At 35.0% G+C, this 23,627-nt stretch overlaps 1 protein-coding gene across 5 annotated transcripts in view; it reads right to left on the bottom strand.

The window, feature by feature from the left end:
- UTRN (utrophin) overlaps positions 1 to 23,627 on the bottom strand; it is a 509,169-nt gene that overhangs the window by 295,761 nt on the left and 189,781 nt on the right. For all 5 annotated transcript variants that reach the window (XM_058534226.1, XM_058534222.1, XM_058534221.1 and 2 more), the window contains 8 exons: positions 21,149 to 21,319; positions 16,587 to 16,766; positions 13,499 to 13,627; positions 13,014 to 13,184; positions 10,793 to 10,954; positions 9,922 to 10,059; positions 3,311 to 3,502; positions 2,245 to 2,417 (listed from right to left, as the gene is read on the bottom strand). In XM_058534226.1, coding sequence (XP_058390209.1) covers positions 2,245 to 2,417; positions 3,311 to 3,502; positions 9,922 to 10,059; positions 10,793 to 10,954; positions 13,014 to 13,184; positions 13,499 to 13,627; positions 16,587 to 16,766; positions 21,149 to 21,319 — 1,316 coding nt within the window. The remainder of the gene's footprint in view (positions 1 to 2,244; positions 2,418 to 3,310; positions 3,503 to 9,921; positions 10,060 to 10,792; positions 10,955 to 13,013; positions 13,185 to 13,498; positions 13,628 to 16,586; positions 16,767 to 21,148; positions 21,320 to 23,627) is intronic.

Below are 23,627 nucleotides of genomic sequence, written 5' to 3'. Positions count from 1 at the left end.
CAACATTACTAATCAACAAGGCTCTTGAAGTTCTACCACATGAGCCAGATGTTTATATGCAAATAGGATACTTGAAAAAGTTATCATTATATACAAATGATGAGTCAGTATACAGAAAAAGGCCAAGAAAATCAATTTTATACACACACACACAGGGTGCAGAAAGCTACCATACACCAATTCTACAATAACAAACATCAAGAAAAGCACAAAACTACCGAATAATAGTCCTGGGGACAAAGTTGTAGACAAACCTTCAAAACTTTACGGAGGACACAGAAAGAACCCAAATAACGAGTGGAAGGCCAGATTTCAAATAGATTATGTTTTCACAAATTGATTCAAATGACTGTAAAGGTTTACTGGGATAAAAAATAACAAAGAAGAATATGAATTTTCAATAAGAATAATTAGGGAAAATTTACTGTTAATTAGGGAAAATTTACTGTACTGGATGAAAAAAATGTGAAATGCTTTAAAATGAAAATGTTATGGTATTAGACTATAACTGATGGCACAATGAGGCAGAATTTGCAAAATTAAATAAATATGAGCTAGGAATGCATTTAAAATTATGATAAAGTAAATATCACCAACATTAGAGAAGAGCCGAATTATTCAACAAAAATTATTGAGAAAATTGGTTGTTCATTTAAGAAAAATAAAGCAAAATAGAATAGATTAGTGTTTCTTAACTCATGCTGCACAAAAAAATGAGCTGAAGAGCGTTTAAAAGAGTAGAGATCTATGGACCGTACTCTTGTTACTGAAGAGTCAGCGTATAGAACCACGGACCTGGACCCTTAACACAAAATACATATCAAAATAAAATTCAGATGGTTTAGTTATTGAATGCAAATTTTAAATCAAGTAAAATTGTTTTTAAAAATACATAAATATTTAACTAATCTCAGAATGAAAAGGTAATTTATATAAACAAAACGAATCACAAAGGAAAAGACTATAATTATATAAAATTAAAACTTGTATATGTCAAAAAAATTAACAAAATTAAAGGGTACATGAAAAGCTGTGAATAATTAAGCAATAAACAGAAAATATGAATGGTTAAAATCCTTAATATAGAAAAAAGCTTTCGCAAATTAATAAGTAAATAGTAATACCGAGATAGAAAATGAGCAAAGAACACGGTGTATCAATTGACAGAAGAAATATACCAAGGTGAAAAAACATATGTAAACTTATTCAGATCTCCCTGATAATCAAAGAAATGAAAATAAAATTAAGATGCAACCCATCACTATAAAATTAGCAAAGATCTAAAAAAAAAAATGTTAACAAGGGTTTAGTAAGGACACTTGAACATCTACTGTTGGCAGGGGTATAATAACCAATTTCATGATGTAACCCAGAGTCTTAAGATGTTATTATTTTTTAACAAATTAGTCTTCATCTAATAATCAAGTTTGATTAAAGACTCAGAAATATGCATAAAGACGTATGTAAAAGGATATTCTCTAAATGTACAGAGAGATGATCTTAAAAATCTATGCAAAGGAATATATGAAAAGGCCATTAAAAGACACCTTTTCAAGGATTGTTGATCACATGAAATAGGTAGGCTAAAAAAAAAACAAAAAAAGGATGAAGAACTTGATGTCTACTTTTTGTGTGTATGCCCCTAAAGTTTTCCAATGTGTTTTGCTGAGTTAACTCTTCTCTTATATGGTAATTGATATTGGGCTATTTCACATCCTATTTGTCTTTACACTACATACACAGCTATTGGAAAAATCTTATCAGTTTTTATTTCTATCCATAAATAGGCCTGGTCAAAATCTAGATAGAAGAAGGCTCAAAATCTTTCTATTAAACAGAAGTTTATTAAAAAAAAAAAAAAGAGTTTGTGGTTATATATGGATTCCAACTATCTGTAGCTGTCTCTGATCTTCACTCACATTAATCATCAAGTGTGTAGAGAAAGGGAGCATTAATGAAAATCCTTTTTAAGTTTTTTAAAGAAAATGGACACTATTTAGATATTAAAAATTAAAGATGCTTCCTTTAATTATTAAGAATTATGTCGCAAATGGTCATCTATACGAGATCTGATTCCTCTTTCTTTAAGGAACTACACTCATCACAATTTATTAAACCGAGCCTATTACAAAGACAAGAAACATATTCTCATTAATCCTAATGTACATATGACCTTCCTCATGGCCCATGAACTTACAGGCCTTTTTATAAAAAAAATTAAATATTAATTTAATTTATACATACCCTTTACGATCATTGTACATTCTATTAATTCTGTCCCATTTTGCATTCAATTGAGTAAGTGTATCCCGGATCTGAATGGCTTCAGGTCCAGAAGCTTCAAGAATAACATCTGGCTGTTTTTCATGAATGATTGCAATCTGCTCTCCAAGCTTGTCCAGTTGATCTTTGATATTCTACAAATATATTGTCATACATAAACAAAATTCAGCAAGGAGATAAAAAGAATGGAATCACAGAAGACCAAAAATTTATATTGTACAACACATTTAAAATATAATGAGACATAACAACCGTTGCTCAACAACACTGGAAACTTTTTAGAAAAATAATACCCTGTATCGGCCAAGGCGTGAGAAACACTATATAATATCCTAACGGCAGAAAAGTAAATCCTCACAGATGTTCAAAGTGGCATTTGTACAGGACATATAAAAAGTTTCAATAACATTCTGGAAAGGCAATGAAGTGTCTGATGCTGGAATTATTTATATTTTCAAATATCTAATAATGCTAATTTAAATGACAGAAATGAACTATTAAACCTATCAAATCTATCAGCAATTTCATTGTGACTTTATACATAAGTGCAATCAAATTACGTGAAAAAGCTTTCATGGTATTTAATAGTTTTGGGAATTAACTAAAAACTTCCAGATCCCTAATTAACGTACAATCAACATGCTATTATTCCATATCCCAACAACTGGCCAATCTTAAATCTTTATAGATGACAAGATAAATGCCGACATTTGTTTATAAGACATTTGACAATCAAGTTTATAAGAAAAGAACATGGTTCATGCATGTGTTTGATTTTAAGAAGTCTATGATGTTGCAAAGAATTAATAACTGTGCAAACTTAAAAGTCCATACCTACTTTTAAAAAATTAAAGTTTTTGATAATATTTCATTGGTGAATATAGGAAAGGTTTATTATGCATGCACATTATTAATTCCCTGGAACAAATTTAAAAAGTTATAGACCATCTAAGGAGGCACAATGACAAATTCCTTGCTTTATTTCTACATTAACTGCAGCTGTTCAAACGTGTGCCTGGAGACTTACCTTCAGAGAATCTTCCTGAAAAGAGAAGTCTTCATAGACAACAGTGCTCAGCTCTGGAGTATTAAGTGATAACTCAGCATCATCCATGGAAAGCACAACTTTGTTAATTTCAACCAGATAATCTGTGGGGAGAGGTGATGACCAAATTCCAGAAGCAAGTTGACTTGTTTTCCTCTGTTGAACAGGGACTGCCTGTAAAAACATTAATAATAATAACGCACATCTCTTAAAATATCCCCACAACGAATATTAGCAAGTTGAAAAAAAACACAAGATTATTTTGTGAAAGAATTCAATACGATGAGTCAAAATCAAAAAATTAAGCTTTAATTTTTTAAATTTTTGCCCTGCATTGCTATAGAGACGCTTCACAATCTCTATTCTTTCACCTGTAGCCTGTTGTTAAACAGCATAAAGAAGTTAATGCTTACAAGGTTTTTCTTGAAGACCTATGCCACCTAAACTCATTTTGCAAACAAGAAAACATAACAACTCCTGTCCCGAGTTGTTGAGGAAATAAGAATATGCTGTAAATCATAAAGTTCTGTATGAAGTAAAACATTTTAATACCATTATTATTTCACCCATTTTTTAAGTCTCACAATTAGATTAAATACTTCTGGGCCTCACCACTGAAAATATAAATAAGTGAAACAAGTATTTGCAATATAACATAAGAAATTCGCGGGAGATCAGAATTGGCCACCTCAAAATATGTCTCTTTATCTTGATCATTTCCTCTGAAAGAAACTTTGACCCCCCCCCCAACTGCTTAAAAGAATTTAACTGTAGACATGGATAAACTGGGAGGGTCCTTGCTAAGCCCATTCCAAGTACTCTTTTTTGTGCGTGTGTGTGAGGAAGATCAGCCCTGAGCTAACATCCAGGCCAATCCTCCTCTTTTTGCTGACCCTGGACTGGCCCTGGGCTAACATCTTTGCCCATCTTCCTCCACTTTATATGGGAGGTCACCACAGCATGGCCTGACAAGCGGTGCATCGGTGCGCACCCGGGATCCAAACCCAGGCCGCCAGCACCCAGGATCCAAACCCAGGCCGCCAGCAGCAGAGCACGGGCACTTAACTGCTACGCCACAGGGCCGGTCCAGCCCACTCCAAGTAAAAGTAGAAGTTATCCTTTGTAAGAGACATTTACATTTGTAATGGAAATCTCCATTTGTAAAGGTATCTCCCGCCCTGTACTGGGAAGAGGGGGGGATGACCTCATCCCTAGCAAATGATCAATGTGGAAGGCGAGGCTGCATAATAACATTACTGTGCTTTTCTGGTAATCTCCCATAACTGACTCCCCCCACCCCCAACATCCTTCTTTGTCTTTACCTAAATCTATTTAAGAGAAGAATCTCTGCCACTTTGTTGAGAAACTCAGTTTCCCTGCTCTCTCCCATGCATACATGTTATAAAGCTTTGTTTGATTTTCTCCTGCTAGTCGGTCTCATGTCAATTTAATTCGTAGCGCAGCCGGAAAGGACCCAGAGTGGGTAGAGGATAGTGCTCTAGATAAATGCAATAGAGGTTTTGATTAAAATAATATCCAGCTAATTCAGTATATAATCGTCACCTCTGAGAACAATATTATAGAACATGAATATCCTACATAAGACAATAGGTCCTAACATGCTAAATTCAGACAGATTCTAGGCTGAGTGGAAGACTTATTTGCCCTAGCATAGTATTTCCTATACCCTCTAATCAGAGCTTTCTAAACAATAAAGTGCTCTCTGGATGGGCCACTAGTCCTTCAGGAGTTCAAGTCCTTTACTCCTGGCTGGCTACAATTTAACAAATGCTATCCACTACTGACAAATAGCCAAAGAGCACCAATTCATGAATCGAGGTAGTTTCCTTGACGTTTTCACTATACTTCTATATTGAACTTCTGAAAAATAATATTCCTCTCTAAATTCAAAGATGATAGTGAAAATGACCATAAATACATGTTCATTGAGTTAGTGATCCTGAAAATGGTTACAATTCCTAAATGAAACCAAGGCTCAAGACTAAAATCATTGAGTCAATAATATGGTGTCTAATCTGGAGGTCTGCATTTATTTGTCTCCTAGAAGTCGATAAACTACTACTTTCACCAATTGATGGGCAGTCCTGGATAGCCAGGGGAGAAGCAAGCCTAAGGATTTCCTGACTTAATCCACAGGATTATTTATACTTGACACTAATATTATTATTATTTTTTTGTGTGAGGAAGATCAACCCTGAGCTAACATCCATGCTAACCCTCCTCTTTTTGCTGAGAAAGACCGGCTCTGAGCTAACGTCTATTGCCAATCCTCCTCCTTTTTTTTCCCCCCCAAAGCCCCAGTAGATAGTTGTACATCATAGTTGCACATCCTTCTAGTTGCTGTATGTGGGACGTGGCCTCAGCATGGCCAGAGAAGTGGTGTGTCGGTGCGCGCCCGGGGTTCCGAACCCGGGCCGCCAGTAGCAGAGCGTGTGCACTTAACCGCTAAGCCATGGGGCCGGCCCCTAATATTAATTTTATTTTCCTAATGCTACACGTTCAAATTTTAGTCAGAAAGCAGTTCTAGATATTTACCCATATGTCTAAGAAGGAAAATTATATTTTTCAAGCAAATATAAAAGGATGCTGAACTAAATAATGTGTCCACCCAGGAACCAGTTTTGAATAAAAAGATGCTAAAATTTTCTTTTTTGTAAGGAAGATTGGCCCTGAGCTAACATCTGTTGCCAAACTTCCTCTTTTTCTTTTTTCTCCCCAAAGCCCTAGTACATAGTTGTATATCCTAGTTGTAGGTCCTTCTAGTTCTTCTATGTGGGATGCCGCCTCAGCATGGCTTGATGAGCAGTGAGTAGGTCTGCACCTGGGATCCAAACCGGCAAACCCCAGGCAGCCAAAGCGGAACGCGAAAGTTCAACCGCTACGCCACCGGGCTGGCCCTAAATATATTTTTAAATCAAAAAAAAATTCAAAATAATTCTTTTCAGACTTTAATTTTAAATAGGCCAATTTTTTGGAAGATCACAAAAGTAGGCTCAATTGTTCCTCTTCTCAACTTTGAAGAAAAAGACCCAAGGAAAGTATTTACAGGTTGAGTAATGACGTCACAGGAGTAAAACAAGAAGCTAGGACCTGTTCTCCTGCTTGGCTTTCTCATCTATTAATCAAGGTGGTGCCGAAAGAGCCTCCATTTTTCCAAGACCAGAAAGGACTCCAGGTCTCCAGCCATTTGATATGTGGGTGTAGGACATTCAACTTTGTAGTACTTTCCTCATTAGCATCACTAAACATCACATGCCAGATTTTTTTTTTTTAATCTGCTCTGTTAGGAAATCGGTGAGAGCCCCGTTTACACCTTAGCACGTACAGGGCAGGAATCCCGCGCTGCCTCTCCAGTTACACAACAGACTCTCATGCTGTAAGGCCACATGTACTGAGGCTTAGGGTGACCTGGGAAGGTCAGTAAGTATTGTAAATGGAAAGTTCCAAATTAAAAAAAAAAAAAAATCACGTTCATTAAAACTGCCTTTTTCTGTTCAGACTATAAAGATAATCTAGGATTTTCTATGCCTCCATACTCCTGCAGAAGCAGCAAGGCAGTTCAAAATTTAAACATGTGCTCTCTATATTCTCAAAATAGATTTTATCCCAAGAGAGTAATCAATCAAAATGCCCTAGGAGAAAAAAAAATGTCCTCATGATCTGACCCAGACTTTGTTTCTGGATAGTTGTATTTTTAAAGGCCTCTGCTAGGACACAGAAATACAAATATACTACAAGGTGGTACTAAAATCAGACAAGTGTTACACAACGTAGCTCAGGTCATACAAGCTAAATGCCAGACAGATTAAAAGTTTATCTTAAATGAACACCTTATAAAAATTTTCTAACTTTTGTTTTTATCAAACCATAGGAAAAAACTGGAACTAAACAGAATTGCATATTTATCAACTCTCTGAACGATAAGGACTTTTTGGTCCCAATATAGACTGAAAAAAAAAAAACCACAAAGGCAAAACATAGCCATGTGTGGCTTAATAAAAATTTTAATTGGTTGCATGGTAAAGGTAAAATAATTAGAAGATAAAAATCAATAAGATAATATTTTTATAGCAAATGACAAGAAGCTAATAACTGTTATTTTATAAAGAGCTTGCACATATTTAAAAAATAGTAATACCCTAGTAAACAAATGAGAAAAAGTAACTCAACACATATTGCAAATAAGAAAATGAGTCCTGTAAACCAGTAGTTCTCAATCCTGACTGCACTTAGAATCTTCTGGGAAGTTTTTTTTTAAATGCTGCACACCTAGGCCCAACCTGAGAGATTCTGATTTAACTGGTTTGGGGTTAGATTTGGGCACTGATATTTTTTTAAAGCTCCCTAAGTGATTTTAATGTTCACAGTTAAGAAACAGTTTTAAAAACCACAGATTTGGGGCTGGCCTGGGAGCATAGGGGTTAAGTTCGCGAGCTCCGCTTTGGTGGCCCGGAGTTTGCGGGTTCAGATCCTGGGCACGGACTACACACCACTAATCAAGCCACACGATGGCGGTGTCCCACATGCAAAGTGGAGGAAGACTGGCACAGATATTAGCTCAGGGAGAATCTTCCTCAAGCAAAAAGAGGAAGATTGGCAATAGATGTTAGCCCAGGGCCAATCTTCCTCATTGAAGAAAAGAAAAAAAAAAAACCCACAGATTTGAAGTATATAAGTTAATGAAATAAAGACAAACATCTTTTAATTACAATAACTAATGCTAGTGAAATAAAATGAAATGAGCCTATAATAGTATATGTTAGCACTTTTGAAAAAAAAATTTACTTATGTATTAAAAGCCTAAACATTATTTCTATTTTGGACCAGTAATGATTTCTGATTTGGAACCCAAGGATGAATGAGATATGGCCTGAACCCTTGAAAAAGTGCTAAAGGAGAAAGATACTTTTAAAAGTAACAATAATGCAAAGAACTATAACATAATCTGAAAGATGTCAGAGATAAAAATGGAGCCAAATCTTAAAAGATACATTTTTCAAGTAAAAAAGAAGGAAAAACCCACTCCAATGAGTGGGAATAAAATTAGCAAGATCCCAAAAGCGCTAAGGCACCAATAAGTTTGAGAAAATGTAAAGAAAACAAGCACAGTTATACTACATAGTGAGTGACAGTGAATCAAAGAGGGAAATGGAGGTCAGATGGAAGCCTCAGTATAGTATTACAGCGATGAACCTTGCACTTAAAGCTTTTTCTGTATCTTGCAATATTTTCCTGAACAGTTCTTAGATAAAAGAATGACATGATCAGCCATGACTTTGCGGGAAGGGAGGGGTAATAATTCTGAGAAAAATATGGAAAACGGGCTAGAGTTAGAAAAACCAGACATAAGAAAACCAGCTTGGGACATACTGCAGTAACTAATGGGAGAAAATCGTAAGAGCCTGAATTATGGACAGGACAGTGGACTAAGACAACTAAAGTCACTTTCCCAGGGTCATAAAACAAGTCACTGGCAGAACTATATCTAACTTCAGGTTCAGAGCCAATGTTTGTATCTTACTTCATTCAGCTCCAACGGTTTTTGGTTTTTTTTGTTTTTTTGAGGAAGATTGGCCCTGAGTTAACAACTGTTGCCAATCTTCCTCTTTTTTCTTTTTTCCTTTTTTCTCCCCAAAGCCCTGGTAGATAGTTGTATGTCATAGTTGTACATCCTTCTAGTTGCTCTATGTGGGACGCCGCCGCAGCATGACTTGATGAGTGGTACGTAGGTCCACACTCAGGATCTGAACCTGCGAACTCTGGGCCGCCAAAGCGGAGGACGCAAATTTAACTGCTACGCCACCGGGCCAGCCCCCAGACCCAATGGTTTTAATCCCTACTCAATGTGGTGCGAGGAACAAGAAATAGTTGAGAATGATCGTGAGGTTTCCACCTTGAGAATGGGTAGCTTTTAAAGTAATTAACTTAGGGAATAAACTTTGTTTGGAGGGGACAGAGGAGGGAAAGTTCAGCTTGGGACATGTTATAAAGCTGTGGTACATACAGAGAGAGACATCCAATAGGCAGCAAGTTGAGAGGCCGGAATCTTCTACCAGATTCCAACATCATCAACTAAAACCGGTTCTAGAAGGGTTACCTAAGATCAGACCTCTGGGGAACACCAGCACACTTACAATGCAGCGGGGAAGATGGCCACGAAAAGGGAGCTGGTAGTGAATCCTTTTCTAGAATATAAATCATAGTTTATCAATTTCACAAATTTAGTTATTTGTAAACTAGAATTTTTTTTATGTGGCCAAGACCTCCATATACAAAATATAGAACCAAGGGAGGAAGTCACTCCCAAAAAAGATAGATCTCTTTTAGGTTTAATACATTATCAGAAATCCAAAAGAGATGCTCAATAATGAGGTTTCAGGTTTCTATTCTCTTTGAGTTTTGCTCCATCCATGAATATAGACATATCTAATAATACACACTAGAAAGGAGAAAAAGATACTACTCCAACCGGTTGTTTTGAAGTATCCGTGAATGCAACATCAAACTTCTAAACAGCAAGAGCTGAGTAAGTTAGTTATTTAAGTGGAACAAAGACTCTCCCACGACAATACCTTAGTTTTGTTGTATTTTGTGCGCAAAAGCAGTAACTGCAAACGGATCTTTTCTTTTTTATTATCCTCCATGGGTTGATGTAACATTTGTTCTCCTCTTTGTAGAACTTCCTCAATCTGGGCTCTCTCCCCATCCATCTGAATGTTTAAAAGGAAAAAATTTACTCAAAAAAAAACACATGAAGTCAGTTACTATCAGCTCCCTAGTAGGAGAACTAACCAGCAAAGTATAGTATGTCAAGATATGTTCTTTTGAATGATATAGAACAAAAATTCATGTTTTTCTTAAAATATTTCATTTTTGAATTTAAAATATCACATAAAGAACGCTAACTTAGGGGCCAGCCCGTGGCTTAGCGGTTAAATGCGCGCGCTCTGCTACTGGTGGCCCGGGTTCAGATCCCGGGTGCGCACCGATGCACCGCTTGTCCAGCCATGCTGAGGCCGTGTCCCACATACAGCAACTAGAAGGATGTGCAACTATGACATACAACTATCTACTGGGGCTTTGGGGAAAAAAAGGAGAGGATTGGCAATAGATGTTAGTTCAGAGCCGGTCTTCCTCAGCAAAAAGAGGAGGATTGGCATGGATGTTAGCTCAGGGCTGATCTTCCTCACAAAAAGAAACAACACTAACTTAGCAGAAGTTAGATAACACTGAGATAAGTACCTTTAGTAAGAAAAATGTTTTTTTTTTAAGCATTATGTAAATCACTTGGCAAATCTTAGATTGACACTCATCAGAAAAGCACATTTAGATCTGTTCTGTCATGTTTGGCAGATATTTGGGTAAACATCATTAATGTAAAAATATAATTAACAGAGAAGAAAAATGAGAACACCATGACTTTGAAAATCTTCTTGAACCAACCTTTTTATCTTCATCACTGGATTCCAAGTGTTTTTCCACAACTTGTAACATACTTTCTATGTCATTTTCTAATTTTTCCACGTCAGAGAAAGGTTCATCAGCTTCAAACACCTCAGTGGTGACCAGACGTTGGAATGATAATGGTTCCTGGCCAATCAGCAACTGTAGAAGGAAAAGTGTTCTTTGAAACGATATTCTTAACTAGACCTTCCACCATTAATCAGAGGAGTGGAGGTGTCAAGAAAGGAACTAGCATTTATTTGAATTGACTTTAATTTCATTCATTCCTACAGCAATGGTTTTACCAATGTGGGCTTTTCTGAATTACCCCTTTTCTCCAGGCACCAGCCAGACATGTGAAGTAGTGTGCAAATACCTGTGGCTGCCTGGAGTGCTGTGCGGAAGATTCTGAGACCACGTGTGAGCACAGTAGGAAACAGCGCCATGATCCAAAAGCCATCCCTGCCATGGCCACAGAAAGGAAGAAAGGCCACCACCCGGTTCAGGTACATCCCAAAGAATGTCTCCTAGTTAACTTTCCCCAGTAGAATCTCCCTTGGATTTTGATACCCAACCTTGAAAAAAGTACATATTTCTCAATGCAGTATTTTAAGACAATATCTATTAGAAAGACTATATTTATGTGACTAAACTCAGTGTAACAACTTTAATAAAACTAGATGCAGAAAATAACACGCAGTGTTGGCTGAGCATGGGGAAACTAGCAATCCCACACTCTGGTTATGGAAGTATAAATTGGCACGAACTTTCTGTAGGACTCTTTGGAAAATCTATTTAATAGCATTTCCAAGAACTGATCCTAGGGACATATTAAAAGATGAGTAAAAAGGATTTTAACAATACAGTATTTATAAAAACACAATAAAAACGGAAAATTGATTTAGAAAATTATAACAGATCAAATGATAGAATACTCTATAGCTGTTAAAAAACCATGTCAAAGGAGAATATACAAAACAATATAAAAATTTTGATATTTTAATATCATATACATGTGATTAAAAATAGACACGTATGCGAAAATGTTAACACAAGTTATTTTGGGGGACAATGATAATTTTGTTTCTTTGTACATCTCTCACTCCATCCCTATGTCTTGTGCATTACTCTTTCATACCAGGAAAAATCTCCCATAGATCTATCGAAGAGAATAAATGAGCTCAGTTCAGAAGGTGAGGAAGTAAGGTTAAGGAAGACAGACATTAAAGCAAGATTTTGGTTTGTTTTCTTTAAGCTGTGAATAATCTAAGTATATTCATAGGCTATGAAAGATCCTTTGGCCCATTATATCAGATATTTCAAATGAAAGCAGAGTTAAAAAAACATTTACTTCCTGCAAAACAAAGAGGACCCTTCCTCTTAGATAATTTCAATACACTCTCACGAGGTGGAATTAACTGGATACTGAAAAAAATACCGTCCTATGGGCACAGCTGGGATCCTGAAAAATTCAGAATCCTCTGTCAGAATGAACACCCGGTTTGAATGACCCCCAAAGTCAGCTACGCTGTTTTGTTTGTTTTCCCCAGCAAGCCATCAAAATGTTTTCATCTTTTCAATTTAACATTTACTGAGCGCTCACTATGTGACGGGTCTGGAGAACACTACAATAAAACGTTTCATTTCCTCCTCTCAGGAAACAAGAGTAAAAAGAGAAAGATATACACACAGAGAGAAAAATTATAATACGGCACCAGAAATAAACACTTTTTTTTAGGAAAGCTCTTCTTTATTATCCTTTTATTTAAATTTATAAGGCTCTTTTTAAAATTTATAAAATTAGGTCGTGGCTTTCCACGTTAGGTTTATTGCTTGTAACTTTTAGATGTGTCAACACGTAAAACACAAAACACAAGTCCACAAGTGTGTAGTGTGCACAAATTTATAAAGTATGACCATAAAATAATGGGTTTACTATTCATGTCTAGCTTGGAAATTGGTCTTGTTATTTTATAGCGAGTTTTAACTTTTGATTGAGACTGAATCCTTTTCTCGAATGGGTTATTTTCTCTAATACTAGTTTCATTTTTCTCTCCTTCATATGCACAATCACAAATAAATAAAGATAAATGCTCCATTCCGAGAAAAGTGATAAAATCATTTTAATTTAAAATTTTTTGATATATATACCATATTAATCATCTATCACAGATACATTTCTATGAGAAAAACAGTTTTCTATAAAAATATAATTACTCACTATGGCACTTTTGATGTGTTGAGACACCTTTTCAAAGTTTCTGTTCAGTTCAGCTAATTTTGGTTCTACGAGCTCCCTGCTCGAGCCTCCACGTGCATTCATCAAAACAACGGCTTGATCACGGACATTTTCAACTTGGAGGTTGGCATCGTCCAGCTCAGAGAGTAAACGCTAATTATAAGAAAACACAAAATTATCACATGGGAAGAATCAAAACCGAACATGGGTATGATGCTTACTCAGAATTAAAAGGAGTTTAAATAAATGTCTGAGATTCCTAGTAAGAGATTTCAGCACAATTTGGGTGAGAGCTGTTCACATACTGACTCATTCAAGACTTCAGTTTCTCCCACCAAAATAAAACTTAAGGATCTACTGCATGGGAAGAATGTGTGTACAAGTAACTCAGAGCATTCCACAAAAGAAAAGACCACAGCAAAACCGTCTACTCCCAGAAGTGTTAACTGATCCTCTGCATTTGCTACCTTCACAATTTCTTCTCGTTTACTGGCTGGTTTTTTCTCAATCTCATCCAACAGAGCTTCAGCTTGATAAAGCCAGGTACTTATGTGAGCAACATTTCCATCAAATATTTCCAACTGGTTCTGATGGTTCTAGAAAGGAATTAATAAAACATGGATGCAATTGTATGAAATATTTAAGACCACAATCTTAGAAGAGATTTAAAAGACCTTCAAAGAGCTAATTGTATGCTGAATTTCAAGAAGGGTTTCCACCTTCCTGAAAAACTCTTCCCCAGTGAACAAATCTCATTCCTAAAAATGCAAAGCTGTGGTTAAGCACTTTTTAAATTTATTTGATTTAGACCTCAATACAATAAAGTTGAAGAAGAATAAAAGGTGAAAGTTTCTTTTTCAATTTCATTGTGTTTGTCTACTTTATTCCTAATTCTTATATTACCAATAATCTCATTTGTCCCCTTGATCATAATTGTTAACAACTCACTTAAGATAGTAATATATAAAAGAATTATTAAAATATGGATGGGGGGGGCCGGCCCGGTGGCGCAAGCGGTTAAGTGCGCGCGCTCCGCTGCGGCGGCCCGGGGTTCGCTGGTTCGGATCCCGGGCGCGCACCGACGCACTGCTTGTCAAGCCATGCTGTGGCAGCGTCCCATATAAAGTGGAGGAAGATGGGCACAGATGTCAGCCCAGGGCCGTCTTCCTCAGCAAAAAAAGAGGAGGATTGGCAGATATTAGCTCAGGGCTGATCTCCTCACAAAAAAAAAAATATATATATATATATGGATGGAATAAGATTCTGCCTGTTCAATAGGCTATAACTACTTAGAGGGCAGGGCCTGTGCCTTTCTACCTCAGTATCATCAGTATTTAATATTATTACACCTGGCACGGACCTCAGTAACACATCCTGAAACAGGACATAAAATATGATTGAGATAATAAATGTGAAAACAGAAGCAAACAGTTAAGTCGATTAAAACTCGGCAAAACTGCTGAGGCTAAGGCAAGAATTTAGACCGTGATCAAATAGAGTGGGGGGCCTTATGATGACATAAATAACTTTTAGGAACTATATTTTATAGGATAAAGGAAACTAGAAAAAACTTAGAAGAAAAGTGTTTAGAAAACAAGGAAACATTATTAATCCACAATATGGAAAGATAGTTGAAAAAAGAAAATGAAAACTAATAAATGACATGAGAAAAGTTTTCATTTTGTTTTGTTTTTTGGTGAGGAAGACCGGCGCTGAGCTAACACCTGTTGTCAATCTTCCTCTTTTGGCTTGAGGAGGATTGGTCCTGAGCTAATATCTGTGCCAATCCTTCTCTATTTTTGTATGTGGGTGCCACCACAGCATGGCTTGATGAGTGGTGTAGGTCCACACCTGGGATCCAAACCCATGAACCTGCGCCGTCGAAGCAGAGTCCATGAACCCGCGCCGTCGAAGCAGAGTCCATGAACCCAACCACCACGCCAGCAGGCTGGCCCCGTGAGAAAAGTTTTGATGGTGATATGGATTCTAAGTAAGAAGAATTGATGAGCACCAGACTTCTTTACCCCAATAAAGCAGGTAAATCAAATATTCTAATATGGCTAAAAAGATATTATCTGAAAAGAGAATTTGGAAGGTACAGACTGAAGAATACAGAAGTAAGTGCCCTGAGAATGTGGAATAAAGCTAGTAATAACAAAAATGAATATATAAAATATTTAATGAACGTATTCTCTGAGCCAAGAATTTAACACTTATTATTGAACATTTAACAACTCTGTTAGATATGTACTTTTATTCCCATTTTATATATAGGGAAATTGAAGCTTAGTGACATTAAGTAATTTACTCACAGTTATGCAAATAATAAATTGTGGATGGACTCTGGATATGAATCTGACAGATCAAAACGTAAACCCATGAACTTCAATGCCCTGCATATTCTGACTGATATCAGTAAATGCTCAAACACGTCTCTATTCATTACCCAGTAATTCTATGAATTTGATAAAAGTTCTATCTCAGATATGTCCAAACAAACTAGTAATTTACAAAGGACAACTCCCTCTAAGGCAGGGGAAAATGAGGTTGCCATATATTCATTGGTAGTATAAGAAAGACAGAAAACCACTTTGAAAATTAAATTGTCACTATTTCCATGGAATAATTAACAGTGTAGTGATATAATCAAAAAGTAACAACATGTAACATTTAACAATTATCATAATCATTATATAATATCTAAAATTGGTTGTTTTAAGTATAGTTATATAAAAGCACTACATGTTTTATGTCACATAATCATCACAAAATTGCATGAGGTAGAAATTATAATAATGCCCACCTTACATATGAGAAAACTGAGGCTTAGAGAGCATTTAAGTAACTGACCATGTCACCCAGCTAGTAGTCAAAATTTTTACTTAAGCCATCAGCTCTTAGAACTTAGGTGCTCTTAACTAGTACACCATTATTAGAACACTATAAATATTATATATATAAATAGTTTATGATAGTATGATAATTAAGTACAATATTAAATGATTAAAATGAAACAAATAAGGTACATTTACTAAGATATTAAAATACATATATCTATGTATATCACAAATGGTGTTTTACTTATTAGAGACATTTTGAACTCTTTCTAGTTATTATCTTTTCAAGGGAAAAAACAAAATGTAGTCCAAATAAATTAATTGACAAGCAAAATGTTATTGTGACACATAAAAAATAGGATTTGGAATTCTAATCAAAGCTGTATTCGTTTTATTTTTTTTTTTTAAATCAATGATATATTTTATTTAACCCAACGTATCCAAAATGTGATCCTTTCGGCATGTAATCAATACAAAAATTGCTGAGACATTTTACATTCCTTTTTTTGTGCACACTTTTCTTCAAAATATGGTGTAGCTTTTTGTTTTTAATTTTTTGTTTATTGCAGTAACGTTGGTTTATAACATTGTATAAATTTCAGGTGTACATCATTATATCTCTATTTCTGCATAGATTACATCATGTTCACCATGTATTCATTTTAAAATAAAGAAAGGAGAGAAGAAAATTTCATCATTAGATTTTTCCAAAACATACCATTAAGGTATTACACCAATCCTCCGTCCAGGTGCGAACTCGGCTCCACCCAGCATTAAGGACACAGAGCTTCTCTTCTAAAACAGGCTGACTGCCCTCGATCAAGTTCTGGAGGGCAGCACTACTCTCTGTGATGGCATTTAAATCAGCTTTTCTCTTTTCCAGATCCTTCAGAATGTTCTAGAAAATAAAAATACCGAGCCCCACTTCATCTTTCAGAACATTTTAAAAGTTTATATAACCTTAATTTTTAAAAAACTTTCCTTCCACATTTACATAGCAGTCCATGACTCCCTAGATAACTTAAAATGTGCAATTAATTATGCAAATAATTAAATGTAACAAATTCTGATGTAGAAAAGGTAATTTTCATTTATTCTAAGTACAAATTTCACTTATTACACACAAACACCAATTATCTTCATCATAACTCTAGATGTAAAGAATCAATTTCATTTTCAGTAACTACAAACTGGCAAAGCAAAACTACCCCAGAAATCACAATTCTAAACAAATCATAATGATTTATCTCCTTGACTACTACAGGAAACTATTGATGTGTACTATATTTACTTGCAAGGCTTACATCCTGTAACTAGGTGATTTAACACACAATCTGTTATAGAAGCATTACAAAAAATGTCATCTTAAGTAAATCATAGGAGAACTAGCACGTCTAAGCTTTGGTATTACAAATGTCATAACACATAAAGATAAAACTCTGGATGGTATGATGTGACTTGATTCACACATTTCATAAGTCTGACCAGGCAACATGTGTGGTCAGAGAATTATAGAGAGAAGGTTGGGTCCCAAAATTAAAACTACAAAGTTCTTTCCATCAAAAAGTAACAACATGCACATGTCCACCTACCGGTCTTGCACCTGTTAAACCAACATTTGAACAAATCATTTCAAAGAGCTCAAGTTTATATTTAAGCTCAAATCATTACATCACATTTTGGAAGACATGAAAATTGCAAATTCACAAGTGAGTCCAGGTTTAAACACTCACTTGGCCATGTCAATTTCTGGTATATTTATAAAGTCACTAAAATACTTCTCTCAAGCATTCTCCTCCAGCGGGGAGAAAAAAAATAGAATACCCACAGCCAAGCTCTCTGCAGTTAAGATGCTCTGCATTCCTTCAGTGGTTATGTACTGATTGACTAGAATGGTCTTTAAGAACTATAAGAAATAATGAACTACAAGTAATTACATTTAACAGTACACAGAATCTATGCTAACGGATTTTACTGTAAAGAAAATTACTACATGGAAAATAATGCTATTTAAGCTATGGAATAAAAATACTATTTAAGTTCAGAATGAAAATGGTATTTAAATTTTGCATTGAAAAAATTTTACATAATTTTTAAGTGCAAATACATTAAAATGCTGTGAAAGATGCATGTTTCTTAAATCTAAAAACACAACATTGAAAAATGGGTGATTATGTTACATTCATTTCATTTAATCTGGTGAAGAGAACGTGCTGTGAATTCGTGATTTGTATATACCATCTTCAATATTTCAAAGCTGAAATAAAATTAAATGGGAATCTAAGAGTGAATAGTCTAAAAGAGACAGGCTTATCATTATTTACAATCTTCACCTTAAAAAATAATGAGAATCAACTAAAAAACTAACTAAATTTATGCGACTACACAAAGATGGATGATTAAAAATTAAATATAGAGAAATCAGTATCACCTATGTACTGGCTATAAGCAATTAGTAAAAAAAAGAAGCATACTTTTTATATACCAATAAAAATAAAATAAACATGTAGGAATAAACTTCTTTGCACATACACATATAGTTTATGAAGAAAAACACCAAAGCAGGATGTAGGGATGTAAACAAATTAGGGAGAAAAATGAGCCATATCATGTTACAAAAAAGATTTAATATAACAAAAATGTCAGTTCCCCCCAAAACAAATCTATAAATTTAAGGCAATTCAAATAAAAATTTCTAACAGAATTTTTTGAGAATTTGAGAATAATAATTCTAAAGTTCATATGTGTTTATACAAAAATAGAAGCATAAACACAGGGAATCCATTAGCTACATGTTAAAATATATTATAAAGCCACATAGTTAAACTGAAGAACATTTCAGACCATTAAATCAGTGAAGCAGAAAACGAAAAATAAGAAACAGGCAAAAAGAATACAGTCATGGGCCACAGAACAATGTTTTGGTCAACAACAGACCACATATACAATGGTGGTCCCATAAGATTAGTACTATACAGTCTAGGTGTGTAGTAGGCTATACTATGTATGTTTGTGTAACTACACTCTACGATGTTCGCACAACGACATAATCACTAACCACGCATTTCTCAGAATGCATCCCTGTTGTTAAGCGACACATGACTGTACACGAATTTAGCATGCCAAATCAGTGCGGAAAAGATAATTACTCAACAAATGGTGCTGAGATAACTGGTTAACTCTTTGGAAAAAAGGTTAGAGCCTTACCTCGTGATATACACCAAAATAAATTCCAGAAGGATTAAAGTATTAAAATTAAAAAGATAAAACTATAAAAGAGCTAGAAGAAAATATAAGTAAATAACTACATAACCTTAGAGTAGAGTTGGCCTTTCTAAGCACTAAAGGCAGAAATAATGAAGAAAAAGATGGGTTTTATTCTTTAAAAATATATAATAATAGTGTCTTAAAAAAAAAACTATACAGAACAGAAAGGAAACCACAGTGGAAAAAGAAAATTTGCAACGATACACAACACACTAAGCATTAATAATTCTAACAGGTAAAGAGCTCTAATTTAAAAGACCTAACTGATGATAGAAAAATGGTCAGAATTACAAGAAAAGGCAATTTTTTAAAAAGAGCTATAAAAGGCCTATAAACTTATGGAAAATGTCCTAATTAAATAACCAAAATATGGTATTTGCTTACCGTTGTCAAGGATGTGCTTAAAACAAGCAAGTAGGAATACTCACTTGCAGCTGGTGGGTATAAGATTTCTGAAGTACAATTTCATAATATGTGTAAGACTTTAAAATGGATATATCCCTTGATCCAATATTTTTAGGGCTAAGAATTTATCCTCAGGAAATAATTACGAATGTATACTATGATTTAGCTACAAGTATATTCATCATAGCATTTTTTATAATAGTGAAAATTGGTAATAATTTAAATGGACGTGAATGGAGGAATGGGACAATAAAAAATAAAATATGTAATGAAATACTAAGCTTATCTCCAATATGTGATACAAAAACGCTTAAAAGTAAAGGAAGATGTTAAAGATATAAGTTTTTTAAAGAAAGTCCTGAAACACTAGACACAATATAATTCTTTTTAAATATATGCTTGTGCCTGTGTATGTCTGTATGTGCCTATCAAAAACTGAAGTAATAACAGGATATTCTCTGATGACAGATGATTTTTCCCGTCTTTTTTTATTATGTTATGCAAATGTCATTCAATTAGCTTATACAACTTATGTTTGTAATAACAAAATAATGGCTTTCAAAGTGTATTGTAGAGAGAAGATAATATTCTCCTGAAAAACTTCAATCTAACAAAAACAAAGTTCGGTGCCTTTGCTTGGAATTCATCCACAACACACCCATGAATTCCAACATTCTTCATTTTCTTCCTAGATCCCTTTTCACCTCACACAGCCTGTGGTATAATTACACTTTTCATGAGCTGTTTCCTAAACCGAGAATATTCTTTTTAGTCCCTAACATCTTGACTTCCTTTCAACTGTTATCTCCACAGAGCATTCAATTAAGAAGGAGTTGTATCACCCCACGACCTCATAGCACCTCCTCTTCACTTCCCACAAGCGAACACCTATAGGGGACGTCAAAACGGATCCTCGGGGCTTTATATAAATCTCCGTCACGGTCTTGATCACTTATTTTCAGCACTTATCTCTAGTATACATGCTTCTTTCCTCCGAAATAAATTTAGGAGAAGAGAATGCCTTGGTGAAAAAAACTACTTGTGTTCCATTCATTCAATTGTTTGTCCACCTCAAAAGAGAGAACTGGCAAACCAATTCTCTAATCTCTGTGATCTCAGAGTAACTATAGGGCTAAAGAAAACTCTTGGATCTTTTATTGATTTTTCTGAAAATTCTGTTCCTAGGCCGTTTACACCACTTAGTTCGCAATAGAAACATTAGCTACTGGTACAAAAGTTATTACAGAAGAATTACTAAATAAATTCAGCAGAATACTTTGTGAAGAATGAATACTCAAAAAATGATTTTGAAGGTGATAATTATGTTTTCAAGTACCACATAAGCATAATGCCTATAAACACCTTGTTGATGATCCATGAGTTTAATGCTTTTGGAATTGAGATAAAAATATCTTCTTAAAATAGTTGTTTTTAAAATATTCTTATTCTTCTTTCTTAGGACAGAGAAGTGGTAAAAAATAATGAAAAAAAGAAAAGGCTATATTTAATATGAAATGGAGAGAAATGGCATCCACCCAGATTGCCCTGAACAAAATGTCACAAGTTACACTGGCGTAATATTGGTGGTTCACCTGAACTGAAACTTACTTTAGCCCAGGAAATTTCCGTATCCAAGTCACCAAGCAAACTTTCTGAAGTGGATTTCTGCACTAATTCAGTTTCAGTAACAGAAAGCCATTCAGAGAGAGAAGCAGCCTCTTTCTTCACTTTCCGGGCCAAGTGTGATGCTCTTTCCAGATCCTGTTTTCCCTCTGTCACCTAAAAAGGAGAGAGAGACACAGAGGAATGAACATGAATGGGAATAAATCAAAATATTAATAAAGATCCAAACTGATTCTTAGTTAACCCCCAACACATGCGTAACCTTTATCTCTAGCGCCTAGAATCACTCCATCCTTGCATTCCCGCAAGGGGACAATACACTGCAGTGGTTAGATGGCAGGCAACCATGGGTTTTCATCTTAGCTCTGCCACTTACGTCCTAACTGACCTTGGTAGAGGTAGAGCCCTTAAAAGGCTGTTAGGAGTATTAAATGAGAAAAATACATACACAAAGGGCTTGACTCAGTCCTTGCAACAAAGTTAAGGGATCAATAAATAGTGTCTTTTATCATTTTCAACAGACGATGCCCTAGAATCATCTCAATGAAGGACTCTGTTTAAAAAACACACACATATACACTATGTTCTAGCAATTTGAGAGAGAAATAGCATAATGTATACTTTTTATTTTACATATATTTTACAACTAACCACTTAAAGTACAGTAAATGAAAAGGCACATAATTCTTTATTATTATTTAATTCTTATTGTTGTTGACAGAAAGCAAAATGAACTGAACTAACATTTACTAGGCTCTTAATACAGCTCCTGTACTATGTTAAGGAATCTGAGATACCTTATGCAATAAAATCCACACCAGTCTCTATGATAGGCACCATCCTTTCTACTTTATGGATTAGGGCAGAGAAGCTTAAAGAGGTTAAGGCCATGACCAGGGTGGCACACCCATTGGATAGAGCCTGGGCTGACTCTTTATACTCCACGGTGGTACTGCCAAACTAAACAACCATTCACAATCTAAAACTGAGATAACACTTCAAAGGCCATGACAACACAATACAATACATGAATAAAAACATGTTCTTCCTTTTATGTGCACATATGTATAGACAATAACATTACCTAAGTACACAGTGATACGTCATGTATGGGATGAAATTTTCTTAGATGATATAAAATGACATATAGACTAAATTTTCCTAATAAATAATGTAGGATTACATTTCTTTTTTCTGGTCCCCTAGGTTCAATTTTACCGTTTCATACCTCAAGGATTGATGATAATTAAATTCCTTCTTAAAAGTGAAATATGTTTTTATACAGAGTTTAATTAAAATTCATGACTCTAAACTAATAGCACCTCAATACAGACTTTAGGAGACAAATACATGAATTATGTTAAAAAATACTATGAATTCAAATGATACTTATCTGACTTTGACATGCCCGGGCAGCAACACAATCATCATAAAACTTAACGCTACTAAAGATTTGCATATACCAGGAAGAAAATAATTTATAGTTCAACTTATAACAATTTACACTCTTCTCAGTCTAATCAATGCATTTTAAGATGTAGTGCATATTGAATTAGGCAGTATCAAGTTGTAAATCGTTTACCTAACCATTTATCTCTCCTCTCTCCTGGATAGTCTACCATTCCTTCTCAATAGGATCATTCTCAACAGGTATGAAATATACTCAAGTCTCTCTTAAACACACACACAAATCCCTTCTTTGGTCCCACATCCCCTAAAAACCTTCCTCTCTCCTACCTTTCCAATAGAAATCCTCAAAACACACAAAATTTTCTTACCTCTCACATGTACTTCCAGCCATGCCATTCTGGCTTCTATGCCCATCACTCCACAGAAATTATCTTTGCTAAGTTCAATAATGACTCCAATGGCAACAGATCTAACAGACATGTTTAAGTGGACATTATATTTAACTTTCAATAATATTCAAACAGTTGCCTACACTCATTCTCAAAATACCCTCTTCCCCTGGCTTCCTAGACCTAGCACTCTCCTGGTGGACTACCACTTCTTGCTACTTACTGTAGTTTCATTTACATATATTTAGATTGTATGATGTGATTTCTTAATGTGGACAATGTGATAAGTTTATATGCATAAACATTGTGAAATGATTACCACAATCAAGTTAATTAACACATCCATCATCTCACGAAGTTATCTTTTTTGTATATGTGGTGAGAACACTTAAGGTCTACTCAAGTAGCAGATTTCAAGTCTATAGTTACGGAAAACAGTATGGAGGTTCCTTAAAAAATTAAAAACAAACTACCATATGATCCAGCAATCCCACTTCTGAGAATATATTCAAAGCAAATGAAAACAGTGTCTCGAAGAGGTATCTGCACTCCCGTGTTCATTGCAGCATTGTTCACAATAGCCAAGATATGGAAACAACCTAAGTGTCTACTGATGGATGAATGGACAAAGAAAATGTGCGGGGTATGTGTGTATATATACACAC

This window comes from Diceros bicornis, chromosome 39, assembly GCF_020826845.1.
Source record: "Diceros bicornis minor isolate mBicDic1 chromosome 39, mDicBic1.mat.cur, whole genome shotgun sequence".
NCBI classification, from domain to species: domain Eukaryota; kingdom Metazoa; phylum Chordata; class Mammalia; order Perissodactyla; family Rhinocerotidae; genus Diceros; species Diceros bicornis.
Note: the sequence above shows the minus strand (reverse complement) of the source record. Positions and strands in the feature narration are given on the sequence as shown.